This window comes from Zootoca vivipara, chromosome 4 (genome assembly GCF_963506605.1).
Source record: "Zootoca vivipara chromosome 4, rZooViv1.1, whole genome shotgun sequence".
NCBI classification, from domain to species: Eukaryota; Metazoa; Chordata; class Lepidosauria; order Squamata; family Lacertidae; genus Zootoca; species Zootoca vivipara.
The window spans coordinates 81,944,029-81,968,193 of record NC_083279.1 but is presented as its reverse complement, the minus strand read 5'-3'; the positions used below and the strand labels follow the sequence as shown (position 1 = coordinate 81,968,193).

The 24,165-nt window shown below is 42.2% G+C and overlaps 2 protein-coding genes across 8 annotated transcripts in view; one reads left to right on the top strand and one right to left on the bottom strand.

Moving 5' to 3' along the window:
* Nucleotides 1-35: 35 nt before the first annotated feature.
* Nucleotides 36-20,560, bottom strand: LOC118085770 (protein NPAT). 5 transcript variants are annotated; one of them, XM_035116742.2, is made up of 18 exons: nucleotides 20,368-20,560; nucleotides 16,929-17,047; nucleotides 16,593-16,653; nucleotides 15,284-15,356; nucleotides 14,427-14,467; nucleotides 13,398-13,625; nucleotides 12,433-12,514; nucleotides 11,840-11,984; nucleotides 10,917-11,008; nucleotides 10,744-10,831; nucleotides 9,121-9,220; nucleotides 8,472-8,600; nucleotides 5,098-6,708; nucleotides 3,575-3,690; nucleotides 3,385-3,484; nucleotides 3,043-3,100; nucleotides 992-2,114; nucleotides 36-131 (listed from the first exon to the last, which is right to left on the bottom strand). In XM_035116742.2, the coding sequence occupies exons 1-18, from the start codon at nucleotides 20,402-20,404 to the stop codon at nucleotides 54-56; spliced, it is 4,281 nt and encodes a 1,426-aa protein (XP_034972633.1). In that variant the 5' UTR covers nucleotides 20,405-20,560; the 3' UTR covers nucleotides 36-53. The 5 variants fall into 5 exon arrangements, with proteins under 5 accessions (XP_034972633.1, XP_034972634.1, XP_034972635.1 ...); XM_035116743.2 differs by having other exon boundaries at nucleotides 36-128; XM_035116744.2 differs by having other exon boundaries at nucleotides 12,433-12,511.
* A 257-nt stretch (nucleotides 20,561-20,817) lies between these two features.
* Nucleotides 20,818-24,165, top strand: part of ATM (ATM serine/threonine kinase) — a 57,318-nt gene continuing 53,970 nt past the window's right edge. The window contains exons 1-3 of one of the 3 annotated variants that reach the window (XM_035114957.2): nucleotides 20,818-21,147; nucleotides 23,298-23,406; nucleotides 23,496-23,608. In XM_035114957.2, coding sequence (XP_034970848.1) covers nucleotides 23,335-23,406; nucleotides 23,496-23,608 — 185 coding nt within the window. In that variant the 5' untranslated portion in view covers nucleotides 20,818-21,147; nucleotides 23,298-23,334. The remainder of the gene's footprint in view (nucleotides 21,148-23,297; nucleotides 23,407-23,495; nucleotides 23,609-24,165) is intronic. The other 2 variants (XM_035114954.2, XM_035114953.2) reach the window with 2 other exon arrangements.

Sequence of the window (24,165 nt, the reverse complement as noted above, 5' to 3'; positions counted from 1 at the left end):
CCATTTTCTTATTTCACCTCATAGTTGCAAAAGACCAATGCACAGTTCAGTTTTTATTCATCATAATGCAAAGATAACAAAAATTTATCCACATCCATTCCAGCAGGAAATGCAATTGGTAGCTTCTTCTGCTGAAAAAGGAAAAAAACACAACCATTTAGGCAAAGAAGATCTAGGTGCTTAAAAATTGCTTAGTTCCACAGAACGCAACACAAAAACATGTTTATCTGTATAAACCAATACTGTAACCATGAGTGGGATCTCCTGACTTTTTCAAAAGAAGCTTGTACAGTTCTTTGGGATTATGCAGGCCTACACTTATAGTATTGGGCTGCTTTCCACCCACCACTTTTGGGGCATTAAATAAATTAAAAACCAGGATCACCCCTCGACCTGCCCAAAAGGCAAAATAAACCTTTGGAACAAACCATCCCTGACCCGTGACATTTAAATGTTCTGCATCAACATCTATTGAGATTTTTCCCCAATCTAATTTTGTTTACTTCTCAAGTCTATATATAAGTATATGTAGTCCAACAGTGGACATAGGCTTAAATGGTCAACTGGTAAGTGTACCGAAACTTCATAGCTATAAAAAAAATAAAACATACAGGTTGCAATACCTGCAGTCTCTTACAACTACAGCAGGCCAATACAAACATTGCAAACATTGGTTAAGCAGGCTAAGTCAAGAAACTGCGACCCTAAAGATTCATTAAGAGAAGCTCTAAAGATGGGGAGGTGTCTCAGCCAAAGATTTCTTCTGAAAAGTTGTGACAAGTAAAAAATGAAGGAACCATTTCCATTAGTTTAGGAATGCCAACGTGAGCTCGAGAAAAGGCGTATTACAGAATACATTGTGATGTTTCCCATTCTGGGGCATCTAGCTAGACGATGGGATTAAAAGCTGTTAACACTTCTTCTGCCTGCAGGTGCTGCTGGAATATAAACAGTACCATGCGATTATGTTTGAAAGGATTAGTTTACTTACCTTCACTTTCTTCTTTTTTATTGGCAATGTAAAGTTCTGCATATCTTTTTTACTGGCAGTCCGGGCATTCCTCTCACATTCAACCACGTCTTCTGTTTTCCTTTTTTTTGCACTTCTCAAAGACCTAAACTGTTGCGTATTGTCTTTAAGAGGTGTAGTGGTACTAGTCCTTGCAATGGCTGCTCGTGAAAGTATCATTAAAGTGTGGGCAGCCATACTAACACTGTTTTCACTGCTTGTTTCACTAGCTGGGCTACAGGCTGGCAAGTCAGGAGTAGCTGGAGGGACCATAATCCTTGGTGTTGTACTGTCTTCACTATACCGTCTACACGTGGGCGTCCTTATTATATCAAAAGTATCATCAGAGTGTCTATCGCCAGTTCCTGAAGGTGTGCGTGGTACTGGCAAATCTACATTTTCAGGAAGTTTACTAGTGGGGCTTTGCCTCTGAATGTCATGCAGCATTTCCACAGCTTGTTTAGTTAATGGACTGGTCAAACAATGGGCTTGGTTGGCAGACCTGCTTTGGTCTTTTTTTGGCTCCTTTGAAGGTAAAGCTGCTGAAATTTTGCAATTTGCATTGGACTGCAGCCCCTGCTTTTTTGTCAGTTCCTGCGCAGAGGAGCTGTTCTTCTCATTATGAAGGCTAACGTTCTGTTGGCCGTTTGAGAGAGTCGCCACCTCCTGGTTTTTGGGGGGTTTGTCAACAGTCCTTTCCAATTCGTTCTCTTTATTTGCCGTCTGTTTTCTTAACATATCTGATGCCAATCCTGGACCTGAATGTCTCTTCTCAGATTGGGTGTCCTTTGCAGTCAAGTTTCTGCTAGTAATATCAGGCTTACATAAAATCCTAGGCAAAGTTCTTTCTCGTTCCCTCTTGCAGGACTGAGTTTTAGCAGTTGAAAGCACAGCGCTGGGAGAATTCCCAGAGCATAAAGGGTTTTCACTCCTTTCTTTCTGTGATGCTGGAACACTTCCTACTGGAGCAGGCAGTGTGTTGTCAAAGCAAAGCACTCTCCTATGGCTTTCATTCTGTTTGGAAGTGGAACTTAGGGTGTCGAGAGCAACAGTCTCCAACTTTTTTTTCAATTCTACACCAACGTTCTTGTCTGAGTTTGCAATTCTGAATGGGGGGGAAAAGGTAGGGATTATCTGACAATCCTGTCATGAAATTTCTATTTTCAATTATTTTGGTATCTTTTTAAAAGCTATTGCTGAAGGCTATAAACTCAGCCATGTTAGTAGCAGAGAGTATCAAACAAGTTTAAAAAATCTTGAATAATAATAATAATAATTTATTATTTATACCCCGCCCATCTGGCCGGGTTCCCCCAGCCACTCTGGGCGGCTCAACTTTTGCTTTACTGAAATAACAAAAGGGTGAAGAGAAGCAGAACACCCTCCATGCACATAAAAATAAATAAATGAAAAAGTACAGAATTAATTTTAAAGGTTTTCCTGTTGTGAACTTTACCCCTCACAAAACATGTAAAATTTGCTGAATATACACAAAACCACCTCAGGCCTGAAAAACTTAGTCTTCCTTTGCAATGAAACGGTTCTAAGTTCCAGAGGTGCCTCCTTGTCCAAATCCCAGAAAAGAACAAGGCCCTGGAGGCAACTAATAGGGAGAAGAGATACCCACTTTAATTTAACTACCCAATAAAGTTTATGCACCCTCATTTAAACATTCATGTTAAAATGTTTGCCACTGTTTTTAAAATGAAATTCTTTGAACAAATGGAAAGTAACAGCTGCAAGAAAGTTTCTACTCCCTATCAGTTGCCATAAGCCAAACTTTCAAAGGCTACTAAGGAACAATGTAGAAAACAGTCCAAACCACTCAAGTGAAAAAAATATAATGTTTGAAGTTAGTGATCACTATTATGTTTGCCAGCAGCTCCCATGATTACAATGCCTAAACATTATCACTGCAAATGGCAGAAATAACTATAGACTGCTCATATATTTTATCATGCGAGTGCCTTCCAAGAAATGTTGAGAACTGAGAACGCCCCCCCCCCCATTTTATGCAATGCAACTTAACTGACCTTTGTGCACGAGAAGCAGGACGATTTATAGGCTCAGATCCACTGGGTACCAACTTTCCTAAAGCATTTGTTTAAAAATCAAACTGTTAATTAAAAGAAACAAGTCTGGATTTTTTTTAAAAAAATGGCAGCATCTAAAAAAGCAGACTCTAGGTTTCAAATGAGTTCATATGGAAGAAAAAGACAAGTCAAACATTATATACAGTCTGCTACAATAGTTTCTACCTACGGAACTGAGTATCTTGGGCTGCTGAGGAAGGAATCAGATTTGAGCTGGTAACCTATGGATTCTTCCCATGCTAGAAACAGACTTCCCTTCCTTCAGCCACATCACTAGCTCACCTGCATTTGTCTTGTTTCTTGGGATCCTCTGAGATTTGGGAGGGAGAGGTAGTTTAGGAACACCACCACCCAAAGAAGTCTGTACTGGCATGTGCAGAACCTTGGAAAAAGTGAAAGCAGCACAATGAAGGTTTCTCAAGATTTTCCAACTCAAGAATGACAGTATGGAAATTTAGCAGCAGCGTTTTACCTGACGGGAAGGATCTGAGAATGTATGTCCATTTTGCCCCATTAAAGATACAGGAATCATTCCCACCATTCCTTGCAACACAGGTTGTACTGGAGATGCGATGATGATGGCAGAACCTGAAAATCAATGGACTCATGTGAGCAAGCTGTTAGTACTTACTCAGAGAGTCTCTCTCACTCTCTGTGCCAATGATCCAATGTTAGAGAATGGTCCAAAAGCAAATGGCACTGTTCTACCAGTAAGCCTAAGTGTGTATGACCCTGTAAGCTACCTGGAAGGCAGACTCCCTGGGAACCCTATATAAGCAGCTATAAGCTTTTTAAAGAAAGAGCAGTAAATAGCTCTAAACACATTATTGCTACTAAGCTGAGATATCTTGCTACGAAGAGCACCAACCTATATATACAGCAAGTTGCAGACAGCAAGTTCTCTAAAGCAAAGGGCTAAAATAGGAATATGTTATTCTGCATTGGAGTGGCCCAGCCTTTGCTAGGTACACAGCTATAGGCAGCAAGTAATGTCTGACACGTTGCCTGCATTCACATCTATTTTAGCAACTATTTGTGTGGCAGATGGATAGTAAGGCAAGAAAAGAAGCAAAGAAACCCCTGCAACTGTCCTGACATTGGAACAAATGCAGAAGCCCTTGCTTTGTGTATGTGTTCCTAAGAAACCAGGCTTCCCCAACGCATTTCAATTCCAGGAAGGGCTCCTTTGTTTTGCTTTCTCCGATCGCAACATATTGGTTAGGTCAGTGTTTCTCAACCTTTTTTGGGCCACGGCACACTTGTTCCGTGAAAAAAATCACGAGGCACACCACCATTAAAAAAGTTAAAAAATTTAACTCTGTGCCGCCCTATATTATAATTATGACTGTAAGAAACACTTGCCAAATATTGCTTTCCGGCGGGTAAGTGTTGTGTATTGGCGGCCGCCAGGCTCGTTTGCACTGAGCTTTGGGAAAGAGGAGAAATATTGCTTTCTGGCAAGTTAGTGCTGGGTATTGGCGGCCGCCAGGCACGTGACAATGCAAATCGCCCTTCTCATCGCCGCACGTCGCGGCACACCAGCCAGCGTCTCGCGGCACACTAGTGTGCCGCGGAACAGCAGTTGAGAAACGCTGGGTTAGGTGCTTCAAGCAATAACTCAATTAGGGGTATAGAAAAGGGTTATGTGCCAGGCAACCACCGAGTTAATGCCTTATAGCAGAGGTAACCAGTGCAGTGCCCTCCAGATGTTGTGGACAGGAGCTCTCATCATCCATGATCACTGATCATGCTACCCGGCAGGTATCCTAAGGCGAATATACTGTTAGTATACTGCTCTTAGTTCTCATTCCACTTGGATTATTTTGAAATAGGCTGCATGATTTTTGCATCTGGCTACCATAAACACATTTTATACGTTACCTACAAGAGAAGAGCAATGTAACATGTAAGTGCTAACTCATTTAAATAGTAAAGCAACAGACTTATGACCAAAACCAGTATAAACTTCAGCTACGGTTTTAAACCAATAGTTACCCTGTGTAAAGTTTGGCGACATTGGCGGGTTCATGGCAAACAAGTTGTTTGTTCTAGGAGGAGTCCGTAACTGCTGTGGTGTTGGAACCTGCGATGCAAGAGGTGCTGAATTGCCAGGCAACATAACCAAGTTTGATGGAGTAACATTTGTATTTAAAGCTGCCTCAGTCATACAGGTGGCAATATAGACACCATTGGCATTGCTGAAAGATGTGTTTGTGGCTGGCATCAGCTGTATAAATCCCCCATCCTTGGCAACGCTGGGCGTCCCAGCAATGGAAAAAACAGCACACTCCTCATTTGATATGTTGAGTGTACTCGCGACTGAGTCTTGAGGTCTGAGCACAAGAAGATTCTGTTCTACCAAAGCTGAATCCCCAGTTCTTTCAACCTCTTCCGAAGTCATGCATCTGGCTGGTCCTGTTAGCTTGGCTGGTGATTTAGCTGGCGAGGACAGGATTATAGTTGGCAGGTTTTCTCCAGAAATGCTGGAAACTGCATTGTTCAGCTCGGCATCTGCTGAAATGAATGGGTCATCGCTGATAATGATTTTTAAGGAAACTACGCTGGAGGGATCTACATCTGTGGCTTGGCTACTAGAGGAAACACTGCCTGGTTCTTTGTTTCCTGGACTTGATTCTCCCACTGGTTCTGGAGGAGAGCAACACACAGCCGATGTGGTGGGGTTGCTATTAGTAGATCTCTCTGAACGCCCCTCATTATCAGAAGACTGAAATAAGCTATCTGCATCTGATTTTGTGGAAGATGATGGCTCTTGCATTTCTATCTGTGAGATTTCAGAGCCTTCCAATTTCTGGTTTTGAGGTTTTGAACAAGGTTCTTGGTGCACAGGCTGACCATCTGAATGAAGGCTGTTGGAAGTATCCACAACTTCAAGCTGGAGCTCTATAGCATTTGGATCAGATGCATTTGTTACAAATGCTGCAGCAGAATCAGACTCAATTTTATCCTGGCTTTGACAATCAGAGGCAGCATGACTGTCTGGGTTTTGCTGGCCAGGTACAGGAAGTTCAGCTGGCTGTCCCATTATGAGCTCTAGACTTTTATTTGTTTCTGCTGAATGGCTAGAGTTGGCTGCAACAGTTCCTTTCAGCATTTCATTTCGGCCAGTTCTCGGAGGGGATAGCAATTTTGCATTTGTCCTTTCATCTAGTATATTATCAGACAATGAATAACTCTCTGCTCCTCCAGACGGTGAGATTTGCATCGCACCCAACTGATCATACTGCAAATGAGGCAAGTTTTGAAGATCTTGACATAAGAGGTCTTTATCAGTTCTACCGTCTCTTGCTGCTGTTCCTTTTTTGCTGCAAGAGCCTACACTGTGTCCACTGAACTCTGAATCAGAGACATGATTCTGCTCAGATTCAAAGACTGCATTGTGCTTGATTCTTTGGCTATCCATTCCCATTTCTACAGGGTCACTTTCACTCCTCACTTTAGAATCCCTGGGAAATTCTTCAACTCCTACGTTTTGCATCTCCAGGTGTTCTTCCAAGGTAACTTCACTACCACTGCAACCAGTCTTTGGAACATGTGCCTCAGTTGAATGATCTTCTGTGTATGACAGAGCTGCTCGGGAATTATCACCTGCAACAGATCAACACAGTTTCACTACAATCTAGTGTTGTAGGACACCCCATGCCAGAATAATGTTACAAAAATAGATTACACCACTTTTGTACATACACTGCAAAACCTCCATGGAGAGATACTAAAAAAATTGCACTGACCTCTTAAGAACCATGTCATTGTTTTGTCCTCCCTTTATCCAGGGAGGACCATTATCCAGCATCTGAAACCCTTCCCTTTAGAAGAAAACCGCTAGCAACCCCACCCTTATATGTACAGATAAGTATTTTATTAGAAAATATTTGATTGTTGTGTCTTAGGTTATTGGAAGTCATTTAAAATATCATAACCATAAGTTCAAGGAGTAATAGAACCATTTGGTTTTAAAGTTTGTCATCTATTTCTTTCTAATTTCTCAGTGTAGTAGTAATGGTAGTTATTGTTTGGGGTAGCTATTATTGTTTGGGGATATCTTGCACTCTGAATTTACAAAGCTATATTTAATGGATTTGAGTTAAAAGAAAGGAGATTTCAACTAAACAACCTGGAAGAACTTTCTGACAGTAAGAGATGTTTGACCATGGAAGAGACTCCCTCGGGAGCTGGTGGACTCCCCTTCCTTGGAGATTTTAAAGCAGAGGTTGGATGGTCATCAGTCATGTATGATCCAGTTGGGATTCCTGCATTGCAGGGGGCTGGACTAGATGACCCTCAGCCTCCCTTCCAACTCTATGCTTTTATGATACTACCTATTATCTAACACTGTACAATATATGAGTCTAGTTTAAAGACAGGGAAACCATTTGTAATCCATTTACATTCTCATAGTGCTACGAAGGTCGCTCAGCTTCACTGAAATCCATGGTGCTACAAAAATATATGGGGTGTAACACACACAGGTGCCATATGAAATAAGTTCATTAAGCCCACCCTGGTCTTTTGCCTCCAAGACAGGTCAATTTTAAAAACAGGTTAGTACCCCTCCACCTCTATTTTCACTCATTCAGGCTGTAGCATTGCTTTAGCACTTACGTGTCCTATAAAGAAGATGACTGGACTCCACCCACGACCCATGGGGTGTTGGAGAAAAACATATTGGGCTGAAAGAGAGATGGCTATAGTGGAAATAGCATACTCTCTAAATTAAAGAGTGGACTGGACTCTGCACACCACAATGTAAGAACTGTGGTCTGCATAATCTCCATCTTGCTGGTAATGGTTTGCAGCAATTAAAACAGAAGCATATAGAAACTAATTCAGGCTAGTATTGGGGAGTTACTTTAACCCATGTACTTAAATCTAGTTTTGTGCTACTGACTTGTAATCAGAATGGCATTTGAGCTCCAAAGTCAACAGTTGTCATTAGCTGTCATTCTAAGCTGATTTACGGAAAGGAGAGAAGGGGACAGGATAAAGTTACCTTGGTTAGAAGTCAAAGCAGCAGTTATTATTAGGCTATATAAAGAACAACAAGACTCGCCTTTTCAAAAGAAGATTGAAGTATCAAAGAAACTCAAGTGTCAATTAAGCAACTTACACCCCAGCCCTTCGGAAGTTTACCTAGTAGTCCCATCCATTTCAATAGGACTTCCTATTTTGTGTACTGCAGGACTGCAGTAACAGTAATTTTAACATGTTCACAATTGCACATCCCAAATCGCCCAGTCTTTAATAGTGCTTTACAAATTGTGCAGGGTTAACAATTAACATTCTACGCCCTGGAACAAAAGGACATTCTACAAGTATTGGAGATAACTGGAAAGCTTTTAATGAGGGCTTACTGATTTCCTTTGTTGCAATATAGCTTTCAAGTGCTCCTAGGCTTTCTTCGTCCACTAAAATTACATTCTCTATTCCTCCATTCTGAGCGGAAATACCGTGAGAAGCATTTCTACCACCCTTGGCTTTACCTGTTTTAAAAGAAAGGGAAAAAATAAACTGGAAGGGTACTAATATTTGATTCAAGGCACAAATTATGCCTAACATATATTCCTAACATATCGGGTAGGTTTTTCTGTTTCCACTAAATCAATCATCCATAAAAGTATTTTGAGCAATTGTGGAAGAGCAAAAGTTATAAATATTGATTCTAAATATTTGTACTACTTGGCATTTAACAAACTAGATAAGAACTGTAGACCACACATTTAGGGAGTCCTCTGTGAGCACGTCTGGCATCTGGTGTGCATCAGTTACAGACAGCTACATAAATGAAGTGCTATACCCATAAATACTTTACAACAATATGAGACATAATATGCCAAGCTCCTACAAAACACTTAGGTGGTGATAACTTGCTTCTCAACACATGAGAACATAGGACTGTAGCCAATGCTCGCTCTACTCAGAACAGACCCACTGAAATTACACCAGACCACCCCTTAGCCTTTCATTACACTCATGGTATTCAAAGTGATAACTAACACGCACCAAAATCAAATACATCGAAGAGTCCTTGAAATGCTGGATCTGACTCTGTTTGCTCCAGAATCTCCTGGATGGCTTCTTCGGTCATGTGAATTTCACCCTGCTATGTAGGTAATATAAAAATAATCCACAAGTAAGTTAGAAGATGTAAACTGTTCTCTCTAGATGTAAAATGTATGTTGAAAGGAAACATAGGAAGAAAACCTCCTTGAAAAATCAGAAGGAATTTATAAAATAAACCTGACCTCAATGGTAGAAGCTGAGTGACACCAACCATCTTGACTGAACTTGCATCTACTATAGTTCCAAAAGGTGTCAAGGGAAATATAGAACATAAATTGGGATCAGCAACAAAATGCTTCAGTGCAGAATACTCCCAATTCAGGGTTCTACCCAGCCAGCCATACACTTTCCCTGGGTACTCCATTCCCATCTGCCCTGCCCTTGGATATAGTTTCCCCATTCACTCTGCCTCAGCTGATAGCCAGAAAGCACTCTGTGCCCTTAAAGCATTCTCAGTCCTCATTTGGCAGTTTGGGTTCTTCTTCCCCAAGTGTCCTGTTTTTCAATTTTTGGAAACCATGGAGTTTCTCTAAGCCCATAGATATTGCCCCATACGTGTGCATATGGTAGTTATTTTGGCTACAAACATATCCATATTCAGACAATCAAGCTGTGCACAAGATTTGTATGCTAGACTGCTTAGCTGCACTTTGTGTTATTTCCCTTTAAGATGGTTCTGAAACTTCAGTCAGTACAAAATAAAGTGGCTCAGTAGTTGGAAACATATAAAAATATTTGAAATAATTTTCATTACAAAACTACATCAACCTCAGTTTCTGTATCCGACATTAGTCATACTGAGTAGGACAGATGAAATTAATGTGTATGACTAATTTATAGGCATTAATTTCAAACAGTCTACTATTGAGTAGAATGTAGTTGGGTACCACTCAGTTTGTAAATAAAATTCACTTAACAGATCATGTAGACCAAGCATCCCCAACCTGCGGCCCTCCAGATGTTTTGGCCTACAACTCCCATGATCCCTAGCTAACAGGACCAATGGTCAGGGATGATGGGTACTGTAGTCCAAAACATCTGGAGGGCCGAAGGTTGGGGATGCCTGGTGTAGACACAGCAACCAAAACCATGATTTTAAGGACAAACAAGATCTTCTTTAGAATTACTATTGATTGATAGTCACAAAGGATCGTAACTGTGCTACTGTACAGCTCTCATTAATTTCAATAAGGTTCAGGGTAATAATATTCCCAGTTAACTGTGCCTCAGTTACTTGTAAAGTCTGCACAACTTGCGAGCCACCAAGATGAAATGCGGAGCATCAGCAACATACTGCGCCCTGCTTTGGCCTTGCTAACACCCCTGGGTTTTGCAGTCCCATGAAGAAAGCAAAAGGTGGTGGTTTATCAAGCCCTGATGGCTGTCATACATGGCTGGTGGCCTGCAGCTTGGCTAAGTGGGTGACAAGTAATGCAGTTTGCTTTAAAGTAAGAAATGTGGGCTTGATTGTATAACTATTTGGTGTGCCTTTTCACTTATAAATGCATGCCAGGCATCAAATACATTTTATATATGAGTGTGCATCAGTTCTTGGAACCTTACCTGAAGGCCAAGCAATTCATCAATTGAGGACTCTTGTATTGTTGGGCCACTGTCTGCCTGTTTTGCTGTCTGAGAAATATTGCCATCACTGGAATAGACAGTTACAAATAATTAGCAGGCTTCCAAAATAATTTACAGATTTGGAACAGGAGGTGTCAAGAAAGTTCTTTTACCTGCCCAAGAATTTGTTGATGTTTTCAGCTAGCTTCTCCTGAAGACATTTGTTGCTCAGAATTTTCTCTCTGGCATTTTCAATAATCATTTGCTAGAAAACAAATTTGAAGCAGTCCAAAATTACTAAAAAAGAAAAGCAAAACTGATTCTACCAGCACTATTAAGTAAAACCCCATCCCCTTATCCAGAGGTTCCTCCTTCATTAAATGTTTTTAAACAGAGGTGGGATGGTTCTCTGTCATGGATACTTTAGTTAAGATTCCTGCATTGCAGGGGGTTGGACTAGATGATCCTCGGGGTCTTTATGATTCTTTTAGTATAGCAATTCTAAATTGCTCTCAGGTCTCCAAACCAATCTTAAGAGGAGCAAGATTTAAGTCCTATTTATACTTTATACTGTTATATACTTGATGCACATTTATTAAATGTATTCAAGGCCAGCCTACCCATGAGGCAAGGTAAGGTGGCTGCCTCAGGCAGCAGGGTCCGCTGGAACAGCAGATTCCGATGTCAATCTTTCTTCCACCCCTTGTTCCTGATATAATTCTTCCCTGACCTCTTCTTCTCTGGTGAGGAGGGAGGTACCATTTTGGTGCCTGCCTCAGGTGCCAAAATCTCTTGGGCTGGCCCTTTATACATTCTTATGTGTGCACAGACATAGCGACTACATGTCATACATCTAAACCTTTCTGGATTAAATTTAAAAGTTGGCCCAGAACACCATTATAAGCTATACCAAAAATGGAGACTACTTTGGAAAGTCTTTAAAAATGGCTTATTACCTGAATTTTTCATAGCAATAAATGAAGCTGGAATTGCAATAACAAACTGCAAGGCTGTGGGGAAGGAGAAGCAAAAGGCGAGTAGAAAAAAAGAAAGTAAATGCTGTTCTGAAGGTTTTTTTTTATAAAAAAAAACTTACTGGAAGGTCACCCTCTATAAGTTCTAGCTGTTCACTTCCTTCTTCCATGGGTGAGCTTTCTTCTTCCACCATTGGAGTGTCCCGTAAATCACAATTGGATAATTGTGATCCGGATGATACAATGCTCTTTTTCTTCTGGAAGTCACTGAAGTATTTCAGAAGTTTAAAGAAACGAGAAAGAAATAAATTTAGGATATTTACTGAAGCTCATGTTGTAAATCTTATCTATTCATTCCTCTTGCTCTTTGCTCAGAGGAACTTAGTGGCCTTAACCGAGATCCACACCTGTTAGAGTACTTGCCGCATAACCTAACAGTTTATAGTCTGGAGACACAAGGTTAACCATGCAATCCTATACAGAAGTAAGTGCCACTGAGTTCAATGCGGCTTACTCCCAGCTAAGAGAGCACAAATATGCAGCCCTATGGTTGAGGGCAGAAATGAGGGAAGTGACTTCATATGAATTCATACAGAAGGGAATAGTAAAAAAGGAGCAGAGTGAATACACTGTTGTAAATAAAGGATTAGGTGCCCTTCAAAACATAAAGGAGATTCATAAATTAAAAACACATTAGCCAAGAACTAGCATTTACCCTTTTCTTTTTCCGGGAGACACCATGCTCAAGTGAAGCTTCCGTTCTTGGGGTGCAGAAACCAAGTTTGCAGTGTCTCCTGCTTTAAAAAGAAAAAATGAGTGAGACAAATGTTGCTTCTGGTTAAGATTTTTTAGGCTACCAAACATTTTCTGTTGCCAATAGGAAAGGCAATGACAAATGACAACAGGCAACTGAAATAGACATTTCCATCTTCTCTTTTTAAACAAAACATTTCCCCCAATTTACTTCTTTATCTTCCTCCACGTGTGTCAAGGCAATTTACAGATTAATACCTGAAAAAGTTTTTAAAGTGAGTTGGGGTGGCTGTATTGTTTTTAAATGGTTTTCTTTTACACTGGTCTCAGTGAAAAAGAAAAGAAGTACGGCAGCTTATAGGGACAATGCGTATCCTCTGATTCATCCCCCCTTCATTGTTGGGACAGGAATAGTCACAGAGGTTTCTACAACTGATAGAACTGGTCTTCAGACAGAACCTCCTGCTTCAACTGACAGGTCTCTGAAAGTGGTGAGGGAGATCTGCTAAACCAGAGGTGGGGAGCCATTTTCAACCCAAGGCCATGTTTCATTCTGGGCAACATTCAGGTGGCCACATTTCAGTAGTGGGCAGGGCCAGAGGCAAAAGTAAGTGGAGCAACACATGTGAATTTTATTCCTTTGTACAGTAAGCTAGTTTCTTCACACTCACACATCCCTCTCTATCCTCCATCTAGAATAAACTAAATACATTAGCAGAGTTCAAGCACCTATTCCAGACAGGCATAAACACCTAAAGAGGCTGTGAAGTTGGGTTGTGGATCAGGATGGTGTGTAGACCGAGGAGAGTCCCATAGGCCAGACAGGGAGGCCTGGAAGTCAAGCATGAGGTTCCCCAACACTGTGCTAAACTGTGCAAGCCCTGGGACACCCTCCTAAGGACCACAGAACTGAGTATTTACACTTACTGTTAATATTGCTTTCTTGTACTTGGCACTGGTGTGCAGATGAAGAACCTGGTCTTGTCTGGACCATAACTGGGGTTACAGTTGGTTTAAGAATAACTCGTGTGGCTGCCATTGGAGCAGAGTTCAGTTGTCCTGGCTGATGAGCTACAGAGGGCCCTGAATTTGAGGGAAGTGATTGTGGAATGCATTTCTGCTTTTTCATATCTGCAATTGCACTTCTTGTGCGGCCTAGAAAAAGACATAAAATAAAAGGAGATAGGAGCCCATCTCGACAGACTGTTGGTTTCTTAAGCTGTGCCTTTACTGCTTCAAGAGCTAAATTGTGGCACTGCAGTAAAACCAAATGTTCCTTCACCCCTGAAGTAATTTTGAACCAAGTCAGGAATGCAGTTAGTTTTGTTGCTAAATAGATTTGGTGTCAACTAAATCTAAAGAAGAGGCAGCCAGCTGCTTGCTGGCACTACAGTACTGTACTATGGAATCACACACAAGATTCAGGAGTCTTGACACACGCTACAAGGGAAAAGAGTTTGCCCACATTCCAGGATTATGGAGTCCAAGAGCTGATTTAAACGGCAGAAATAACACATGGTATTTTCCTGGATCACTTCCAGATCAGGACAACTGTTGTTTCACTACTCCCAATCACTCTGAACTACTACAGTGACAAGCTGAACTTGACAGTCTGTCGGGTGGGGGATGAAGAAAATAAAACTCTCAATGCTTACTTCAGAGATACAAGATAAAGGAGGATTTCCAACTTTAATACACCACAAAAAGACTAAGCTCTGCCTCTGTGGGCAAAATCCATCACATTTACATTGTCAAATGTTAGCAGTTCTACTATAAATATTTCAGGAATATGTCTTATTACATTAAACTTGCAATTCTAAGTATACTATGATGTACAAGTCATACTGAAATGAATTTGACTGATTTCCAGTCAATTTCCACATGGACTGGGAAAAGTTGCAAGGTTTTTGAGGGGTGAATTCAGATTACATAAAATAGATGTTTTCTGATACATACCCCGTTGATGAGCACTAAACGCACCAGAATTCTGCATGCTCCTGCAACAATCAAATTGCCAAGTGAAATTAGAATTCAATATACAAGTCTAAGGGAAACTTGGCTTCATATGGACCAATGAGACAATAGTTACATGGACATTTAGATTAAGGATTAAAGCAACAGGGGGGGACATCAAAATTAAACATGAATTAAAATTTTGTTATCAGTAATATATTTCTATGGTAAGATGAACAATTTTCAAATACACTATCACCATGATTAACGTTTTATAGTAAATAAGCTTGGTTTTATTTTGAAGTATTATACAGTATATGTGCTTTGGGGTTGGGTGGTTGGTTGGTTGGTTGCAGAAGTGGCTGCTTACAGAGTTTGGGGTGGGTGGTGGTTGCGGTGCATCACATCCCCCCGTGCAAATCCCCCCCGGTGCAAATCCCCCCCCCTCGGTGCAAATTCCATTGTGCAACCAGTAGTTGAAAATCACTGGGCTGACCAAAAGCACTTTAGGAGTTCCCACCAAACCCCCTATTTGAATTCAGCCAATCTGGCTGGGCCTGCAGGGTGGAGCTTTGGAAGTGGACCTGACTGTAGCAGTTTTCACTGTAGTCCATTCCATAAAAGATGGCTTGAGCTCTCCTTGGCACCATTTTTGTCATTCTGATCAGACAAAGCTTTAAAACACCAGCATGCTATGTTGAATAACTTACAAGCATCAGTGAGATAAAATCAGTACGAAAAGACCAAGACCTCACCAAAATGCAACCATAGTAAGTATATAGGAGGAATGTAGCCCTATAATAAGATGACAAAGGTCCCCTATGACATGCAGATTAGTATTTGCTATCAATACAAATTACCTGATTTGAGAAAGTGTGTAGTCCAACTTCTTCCATAAAGACGACATCATTGCTGGAACATCATTTGTTGCTTCTTTAAAGAAACACATCAGACAAAACTTGTGTCAAATGTGAAAAGGACTAGTTGATCTATGAATCAACTGGAAAAACTACACAATCAAGAGATCATGATTCTAACTTCTTTAAAAATAAATGGCACCGCTGCTTTAGCATGAAGAGGAACATTTTAGGAGTCTAGATGTACAAGTGGGGTGTGTAAGAAAATGTCGCACTGTTGAAAAATCCTGCTAACGGTTCCAGCCAGTGATGTGAACTTCCAGTATACAGTGGTACCTCTAGATGCGAACGGGATCCGTTCCAGAGCCCCGTACGCATCCAGAGCAGTACTCAACCTGAAGCACCAAATCTGTGCATGCTCGTCGTGCGATTCGGCGCGTCTGCGCATGCGTAAATTGCCGAACCCGGAAGTAACCCATTCCGTTACTTCCGGGTTCAGCACGTACGTAACCTGTGTTGTACGCAACCCGCAGCATTCGTATCTAGAGGTATGTACTCTAATCCATTCCTCCTTCCCCCAGCAACAGCCAGTCAGCTCTGAGCCTGCTCAGTCTCCACTGGGCTAGTTTTGTTTTTCCTCTTCCTTTGTAATTTCTGTTGAGTGGTTGGCTGGTGTTAAGTTTTTTGTCTATTGTTCCTGCTCTTTTGTTTTCATTGGTAACTTTTTTTAAAAAAATCTAAACTAATTTAAACCACCTTAAATTTATTTAATTTAAGAAGATAATGGTATTTAATAATTTATGTACTCTGTACTGACATCACTGGGTAGAGTGTGGATTATAAATCTAAAGAAAACATATTGCACAATATAGGGTAAAGGTAAAGGGGCCCCTGACCATCAGGTCCAGTCGTGTCCGACTGTGGCGCTCATCTCGCTCTATAGGCCGAGGGAGCCGGCGTTTGCCCGCAGACAGCTTCTGAGTCATGTGGCCAGCATCACAAAGCTGCTTCTGGCGAACCAGAGCAGCGCACGGAAACGCTGTTTACCTTCCCGCCAGAGAGGTCCCTATTTATCTACTTGCACTTTGATGTGCTTTCGAACTGCTAGGTGGGCAGGAGCTGGGACCGAGCAATGGGAGCTCACCCCGTTGCAGGGATTCGAACCGCCAACCTTCTGATCAGCAAGCCCTAGACTCTGTGATTTAACCCACAGTGCCACCTGGGTCCCTACATTGCACAATATACCCCCCACTAATAGGGAAAATAGCCAAATCTTTAACTTGTATCTTCCAATCCCAACACCCCTTCTTACCTTTCGATTTCATTGTGATATACTCATTCAGGATGGTGATTAAGTTTTTCCCAAATAGAGACTGAAGAAAAAAAGGAAAAGAACAGCATTCAACTACACAACTTCCAGCAACAACATACTGGAAATGTCTTGACTATCCAAAGCACAATGGATGCCATTTGGACTCAAGCAAGCAATTTTCATGTGGACTCCAAAGCTCACCATGCAGTGGAGGGGTATTTATTACCTGAATCCATCTTAAGTTGAAATATTCATTATGCAGAACTATCTTGGAAAGTAGAAAGCTCAGGGGCTGATCAAAACTGACAGCCACCTTTCTCACAAATATGTACTCACCAGTAAACAAGCTGGAACAAAGCCTTCCCCAGTACAATGCTCTGCATATTCTTTTAAATCTGAGCTTTCCAGTATAAATGCCCGACATGTGGCTAAAAGCTTTTCTTGTTGTAAATAACCTGTAACAGACAAAATATTTTCTGATCCTTTGTGCCAATATGAACAAGGAACGAAGTTAAAGCCAATGATATTATACTTAAACTCATATATTTATCATGAGTTTTTAAAATGATCATTCCACTGTGAAAAGGAGTCTAGTCTGGTTTATATGGAATGTTCTTTTACAAGGCAATCCTGCACACACTTAGGTAAAGGGACCCCTGACCATTAGGTCCAGTTGTGACCGACTCTGGGGTTGCGCGCTCATCTCGCATTATTGGCCGAGGGAGCCGGCGTACAGCTTCCAGGTCATGTGGCCAGCATGACAAAGCCGCTTCTGGCAAACCAGAGCAGCACATAGAAACGCCGTTTACCTTCCCGCTGTAGCGGTTCCTATTTATCTACTTGCATTTTGACGTGCTTTCAAACTGCTAGGTGGGCAGGAGTAAATCTCATTGAATACAGTGGAACTTTATTCTGAGCAGATAAATTTAGGATTGCCGTATTAGATACCATTTCAAAACCAGCAACAGCAGCAGCTAGAAACACTTTCTGAAGAAAGCCAAGATATATTTTCAGAAATTCAGTGGTTTAAAGTTCAGAGTTATAAAATACCATATTTACTTAAATGCAATGTACACCTTTTTTGGCCAAAACACATCACAAAAATTAGGGTGTGCATCAGATTTGATGGCGCCAGCAAATCCTTTTTTGGTTTCAACGTTTCGAAAATTGAGGTGCACATTAGATTCACGTAAATGTGGTATGAATGAGGATGCAACCCATTATAAGACTGCTTATATATATATATATATATAAATATATAAATATATATATATATATATATATATATATATATATATATATATATATATATATAATATTGTTACATGACCCATGTAACAAAGAAACAGCGTGGACATATGTGCACTTTACATGTCTGGTCCAGTTGGCATCCACACACAAACGTAACATTTGAATGTATACACATAAAAGGGTACATTTAAACACATGGGCCTGAACTAATATACGACTTATAATGTGGAAAGCAACCATGTGATGCCAGCCCATTATGCACCTTATTAAAGCACATGTAGGTGTCTGGTGATGTTGGAAGATGGGACACATGCACCTCGTGGGTAGCAAAGCATGATTTCACTCAAGCAAACACAGGTGGGTGGACAAGGAGAAGATTGATCCCAGTCTGCATCAAAGCTTGCTTTGTAGTGGGGAACCCTAATTACAAGGCAATGCATTCAAGATTTAGGATTTGACAAAACCAGAACTCCCCTTTGGGGTGATGTGAAATCTATGGCAAGATGTGTGCAAGTGCTCCCTTACTGAGAGCAATTGTGACTTTTTCCTGTGTTTTTGTCTTCATGTGGACTTCAGGGAATCACTCTGTATGGTATGATGAAAGAAAACAAAACCACATGCTACTAAACAATTATGTAAATAGCTTTCTTTATTTTTAATGATTAAATTTAAATTTAATAGGAATATAAACAAAAATTTAACTAACAACAAAGTTAATAGCAGCTGGTTATATTTTCTTGTTTGTAAAAACTACTAATAGCAGTTCCTCTCTTGCTCGCTATAAATTGAATTTATGCAAATAAAAGTTTCTCCTCCTTATGAGCAATAGCAGTTGGTGGGGTGGCACACATAGGGCAACACTGCTCATCTGCCTTCTTAACCCAAAGCATCACTGCCAGTTCCTGAGAGGAAGAGGATTCCAGCTAAAGAAAGAAGATTGCAACTAAGCATCAGGAACAACTTTCTGGTGGTTAGAGCTGTTCAAAAGTGGAACGGACTCTCTTGGAAGATGGTGGGTCCACTTTCTTTGGAGGTTTTTAAGCAGAGATTGGATGGCCATCTGTCATGGAAGCTTTAGATGAGATTCCTGCATTGCACCAATTGGACTTGTTGATCATCAGCATTTCTTTCAACTTTACAATTCTATGATTCAACTCCCTTCTCCTGGAACTGGACATTAAATCCAGGGTGCCACTGCAATTCTATTCATGCTTGCTAGGAAGTAAGTTCCACCTTATTTGGTGGATCATTTGCATCTTACTCAGTTGAGTATTTCCAGCTAAGCATGCATATGATTGTAGTCCAGTTTGGATGGGGGCAGCCCTTATACATGTATATACAGTGGAACCTCGGTTTATGAACACCTCGGTTTATGAATTTTCAGTTTATGAACGGCGCGGAACCATCTGGAACGGATTAATTCATATTCCATTACTTTCAATGGGAAAGTTCGCTTCAGTTTATGAACGCTTCAGTTTATGAACAGACTTCCGGAACCAATTACACCCATGCGTTCATTTTATGAACGCTTCAGTTTAAGTACTCTGCGGACCCGTCTGGAACGGATTAATCCACTTTCCATTACTTTCAATGGAAAAGTTTGCTTCAGTTTATGAACGCTTCAGTTTAAGTACTCCGTGAACAGATTAATCCACTTTCCATTACTTTCAATGGGAAAGTTCGCTTCAGTTTATGAACACTTCAGTTTATGAACAGACTTCCGGAACCAATTGTGTTCATAAACCGAGGTACCACTGTATAAGCATAGGTACATGCAAATAAGGCACAATGCCATGCATAGACTGACATTTCACTTATGACAGCTACTGTTATATTTTTATAACACGAATAGAATAAGCTACTACCTAATATATCCTTAACCAATGAACCACCAATTAGAAAAAGCCAAAATAGCAAGCTACAAAAATCACCCTTCTTCCTTCTCTCCCACAACACACATACAGCCATCTTGTGATTCTAAGCCATTTTGGGAGCCATGTTAGCAAGAAGAAAAAGGGGGGAATAAAAGGTGGGCGGGCAGCGTATATATATGTAACAAATAAGTAATAAACAACGCCTTAGCCCATGACCCCAGTGGAAGAAGACGGGCTATGGTGGAGTAAAGCAATAAACAAAATTAACCGCGCTTTAGCTTTTAGATCCGTGGAGGAAAGCTATGGTGAAGTACAAGAATAACTATCGACAATATTTCTGCTTTTAGGGCAGGCTATAGAATAGTAAACAAAGAAGAGCAATATGTGCAGGAGAGGAAGCAAAGCTTTTCGCAACATAACAAACAGTGTGGTGGCGGGGGCGATGAATCGATAGTTGGGGCGTCACGGGCGTGTCCCTATTCTGCTTTGGAAACGATGGGAGATGCGAGGGGCGCCCTCGGCCTGCCCTTCTCGGAGGCCCCCAGGAACACACACACACACACCGCGGGGCCAGGCGGGAGGGAGCAAAAATAGGGGATCGTTGTCCCCGGAAGCCCCCCTCACGAGAGGAGCCCTTCGTTCACGCTTACCTAGCACCAGGCGGGCCACGTCGGACGGCAGTAACATGGTGAGGGGGCTGAGGGAGGGATGGGGGATCCGCTCCCTTCCCGCCCCAGTGGGGCAGCGGCGGCACCAACTCCCAGAAAAGGCGGCTATCCGCGCTCCCCTTTCTCTCCGCGCCCAAACCTCTCCACAACAGCAGCAGCCGTCAGCCTCCGTCCCGCCCACCGACTTCCGGCAGCAGGAGCGAAAACATGAGATTTTCCGCTTCCGGCGTCGGGGGGTTAGGAGGGGCGGGATTAGAACGCGAGCGGGGCGGGGATGGAAAACACCACATCGATTGGTGATGAGCGTGGAGCAGCCACGCCTCCCCGCGTTCGTTGGAGCGCGAGGGCGGCTGCGCGCGCAAGAAGCAAGAAGCCCGCGCTGTGGGTCCCTTCAGGCCCGCCCACCGCTCGTTCCTGGCGCGAGCCTCGCCGGTCCGCCTCTTCGCTTCACTTCGCCCCGCCCCCATTAGCTTTTCGGTTTCGTTTTCGCTCGCATCCCTCCCGCTTTCACCGTTTCTTTCACGTTCTCCTCCGGGCGCGTCCTCTCTCCCATCCCTTTGGCAAGAATGCCGCCGTCTTACCCGCGTGGCCTCTGAGGCGGGACCGGGGTGGCCGATGTCCTCCCTCCCTCACGACCCGCCACTTGGTGGGACCGAGCTGCGCATTCGCTGCCGGAGTGGTTAAGAGCTCGGCCTCGTCACGGCGGCCTTGGACGTCCCAGCTGCCGTGAGCTGGACGTGGCGGTGCGAAGTCGTTGTGTAAGTAAGTGTGGGCTTGGGGGGTCGCGCAATTCCCAGAGCTGTGAGAACAGGGGGCTCGGCCACGTGTTATAACACACGCGGGCCGTTGCCCTGATCCCCTCAGGTCCCCCCTTCTGGAGTGTCGTTTGTGTGGCATCCTTGCCCTTTATCGCAAAATGGTAAGCGTCGGAAGTGAACGGCTGAACTTGAATTTATTTAGCTGCAAAATTTAATGTACTGCCAATAACATTTTAAAATAGTAATGAATAACATTGTTGATCTGATGTTATTCACCACTACTTTGGTGAGTTATTCATTTACTACTTTAAAATGAATAACATTCATTACTACTTCAAAATTACTTTGTTACTCACCGAAGTAGTGGTGAATAACATCAGATCAACAATGAAATCACATTGATTAAAAAAAATGCGGAATGCATCATAAATCAGGGGTTGCCTGCCTTTTTTTTATCTGTGGGTCTGTAGAGATGCTGCCGTGGGTACCATGCATGCACTGCAACAGCACTCGCTCTTCTACCCCCCCCTTTCTAAAAGCAATTAGGATTGGAAAAGTGTTTTTACTCCCCCCCCCAAGTTAGCTGTCCCTTTCCTTGCTGTAACCCCCCCTCCTTGAATTCTTATCCAGAGGAGGGGCTAGGCTAGGGGAATGGCAGCCAGCATGTTTCAGAGAAGACCTCTGCGGGTGCCACATTGGCAACCCATAAATCAATAGATCAGGTTATTACATCAACATACCTGGACCACGGGTTAAACCACAGAGCCTGGGGCTTGCCGATCAGAAGGTTGGCGGTTCGAATCCCCAAGACGGGGTGAGCTCCCGTTCCTCGATCCCAGCTCCTGCCAATCTAGCAGTTTGAAAGCACGTCAAAATGCAAGTAGATAAATAGGTACCGCTACAGCGGGAAGGTAAGCGGCGTTTCCGTGTGCTGCTGTGGTTTGCCAGAAGCGGCTTTCTCATGCTGGCCACATGACCTGGAAGCTGCACGCTGACTCCCTCGGCCAATAACGCGAGATGAGCGCTGCAACCCCAGTCGGTTACGACTGGACCTAATGGTCAGGGGTCCCTTTACCTTTAACTGGACCACACGTCAGAAAAAGCCTAAGTGACACATATTGCCTCAAATGTTTGGACTTTAACTGGGAATTCAAAGCTTAGTTGTAGATTATTAACTGGGAATTCATAATTCATTTATGGAACCTATTTCAAAATATTTAAAGAAAGGATGTGCATTTCCTCTAAATGCTAACTAACACACCCATCTGAAGATAAAAGCAGAGCTGATACACAGGGTGTGGCTTGCCGGCAAGCTTGCACACAAAAGTTGCCTTAGGCATGCTCATTATTGCACCCTCTAATAATGTTTAAAATGCCATTATGTTACAAAAACCTACTTCAATTTAAAAGTGCATGAAACTGGAAGTTTTGTACTGTATTTTAAGTGTAATGTACCAATGCCTCATAAGAATTGTGGTTCATGTGTGTGATTTTTGTTGTTGTTTAGTCGTGTCCGACTCTTCGTGACCCCCATGGACCAGAGCACGCCAGGCACTCCTGTCTTCCACTGCCTCCCGCAGTTTGGTCAGACTCATGTTGGTGACTCGTGTGTGATACCTTAACATAAACTCATTGGACAGTAGATAAAGCCATCAGAAAGCAAAGTGCATTGAACACATTTGTTAGATCTTCCTTTTACTTAAAGTTGAGAGTTGATTGAATATTGTGAACTAGATGAACAACTTCAGTTGGTAGCAGTGTACCAAGTCTTCATTTGAAAGTCAAGTGTTTCAATTTTGTTTTGTGTTGCACTTTCTTATTTGGCTTCGCGTCTAGCAGCATAATAGAGGTCCAGCGAGTATCTGAATGCAACACAAATGTAATAAGCACACACACACAGCTTTATTGCGGTCCATGGGCGCAAAATGCACAGTACATAGGGGTGGCCAACTTCCAGGAGACTACGATCTACTCACAGAATTAAAAACTGGAAGTGATTACCCCCGTTTTATTGGGGTTCAGTGAATAAAGTTGTCATGTCTCAGTGGGGATTTGAACCCTGGTCTCCAGAGCCAAACACCATTGTGCCACACCTATTGAAAAGCTGTTCTAAAACACTAGCTCTATTGAAAAACCTGTTATTTCCCTTTTCAGGTTCATGCTGTGAGTGCATCTACAACTTAGCTGAGCCATGAACTTTGCACTCCAAGACCTGCTGGCTTGCTGCCGCCATCTTGAAAGTGACAAGGCCACAGACCGAAAGGTAATAATAAACCACCGTTCCTGCACTTCTGTCATACAACAGTTCAATAGCGTGATAGTGTTCTTCTTTATTTTGGATTACTTTTTTAGAAGGAAATAGAGAAGTTCAAGCGTCTCATCAGGGATTCTGAAACAATTCAACAGCTGGATCGAAATTCTGATTCCAAAAATGGCAAACAGATGAATTGGGATACAGTATTCAGGTACAATATTTTGGTGTGTGTTAAACTTTGTTGGGTATCAAGCATCTAAGATAAAGTCTCCAAAGCATTTGACAAACATCTCAGTAATTCTTACAACACAGCAAAGTCTGTACTCCCTCCCCCCATATTGTAAATTTGGGAGAGGGATTCCGGGTAAGAGCTAAGGCCATCTAGGGAGTCTTGTCTTTTTGGCACCAGGAGAAAACCTTTTAAGGAGCATCTCCACCCCCATCATCCAGCCTGGACACTGGGGTCCAGTTCCGAGGACCTTTTCGTGGTTCCGTCACATGCGAGAAGCAAGATTACACCGAACCAGGCAGAGGGCCTTCTCGGTAGTGGCACCTGCCCTGTGGAACACCCTCCCACCAGATGTAAAGGAAATAAACAACTATCTGACTTTTAGAAGAGATCTGAAGGCAGCCCTGTTTAGGGAAGTTTTTAATGTTGGATGTTTTATTGTATTTTAAATATTTTGTTGGAAGTCGCCCAGATTATTATTATTTCCCGTGTCTTTTATATCTCTTTTTTTATCTCATATTTTATCTGATTGCTTTTTT

Coding starts and splice junctions, on each gene's coding strand:
- LOC118085770 (XM_060273848.1), bottom strand. CDS start 20,404: ATGTTACTGCCGTCCGACGTGGCCCGCCTGGTGCTAG. Junction 11,985..12,432: donor TCTCCCGGAAAAAGAAAAGG/GTAAATGCTAGT, acceptor GAAATACTTCAG/TGACTTCCAGAAGAAAAAGA. Junction 3,101..3,384: donor AAGAAACAAGACAAATGCAG/GTGAGCTAGTGA, acceptor CAAATGCTTTAG/GAAAGTTGGTACCCAGTGGA.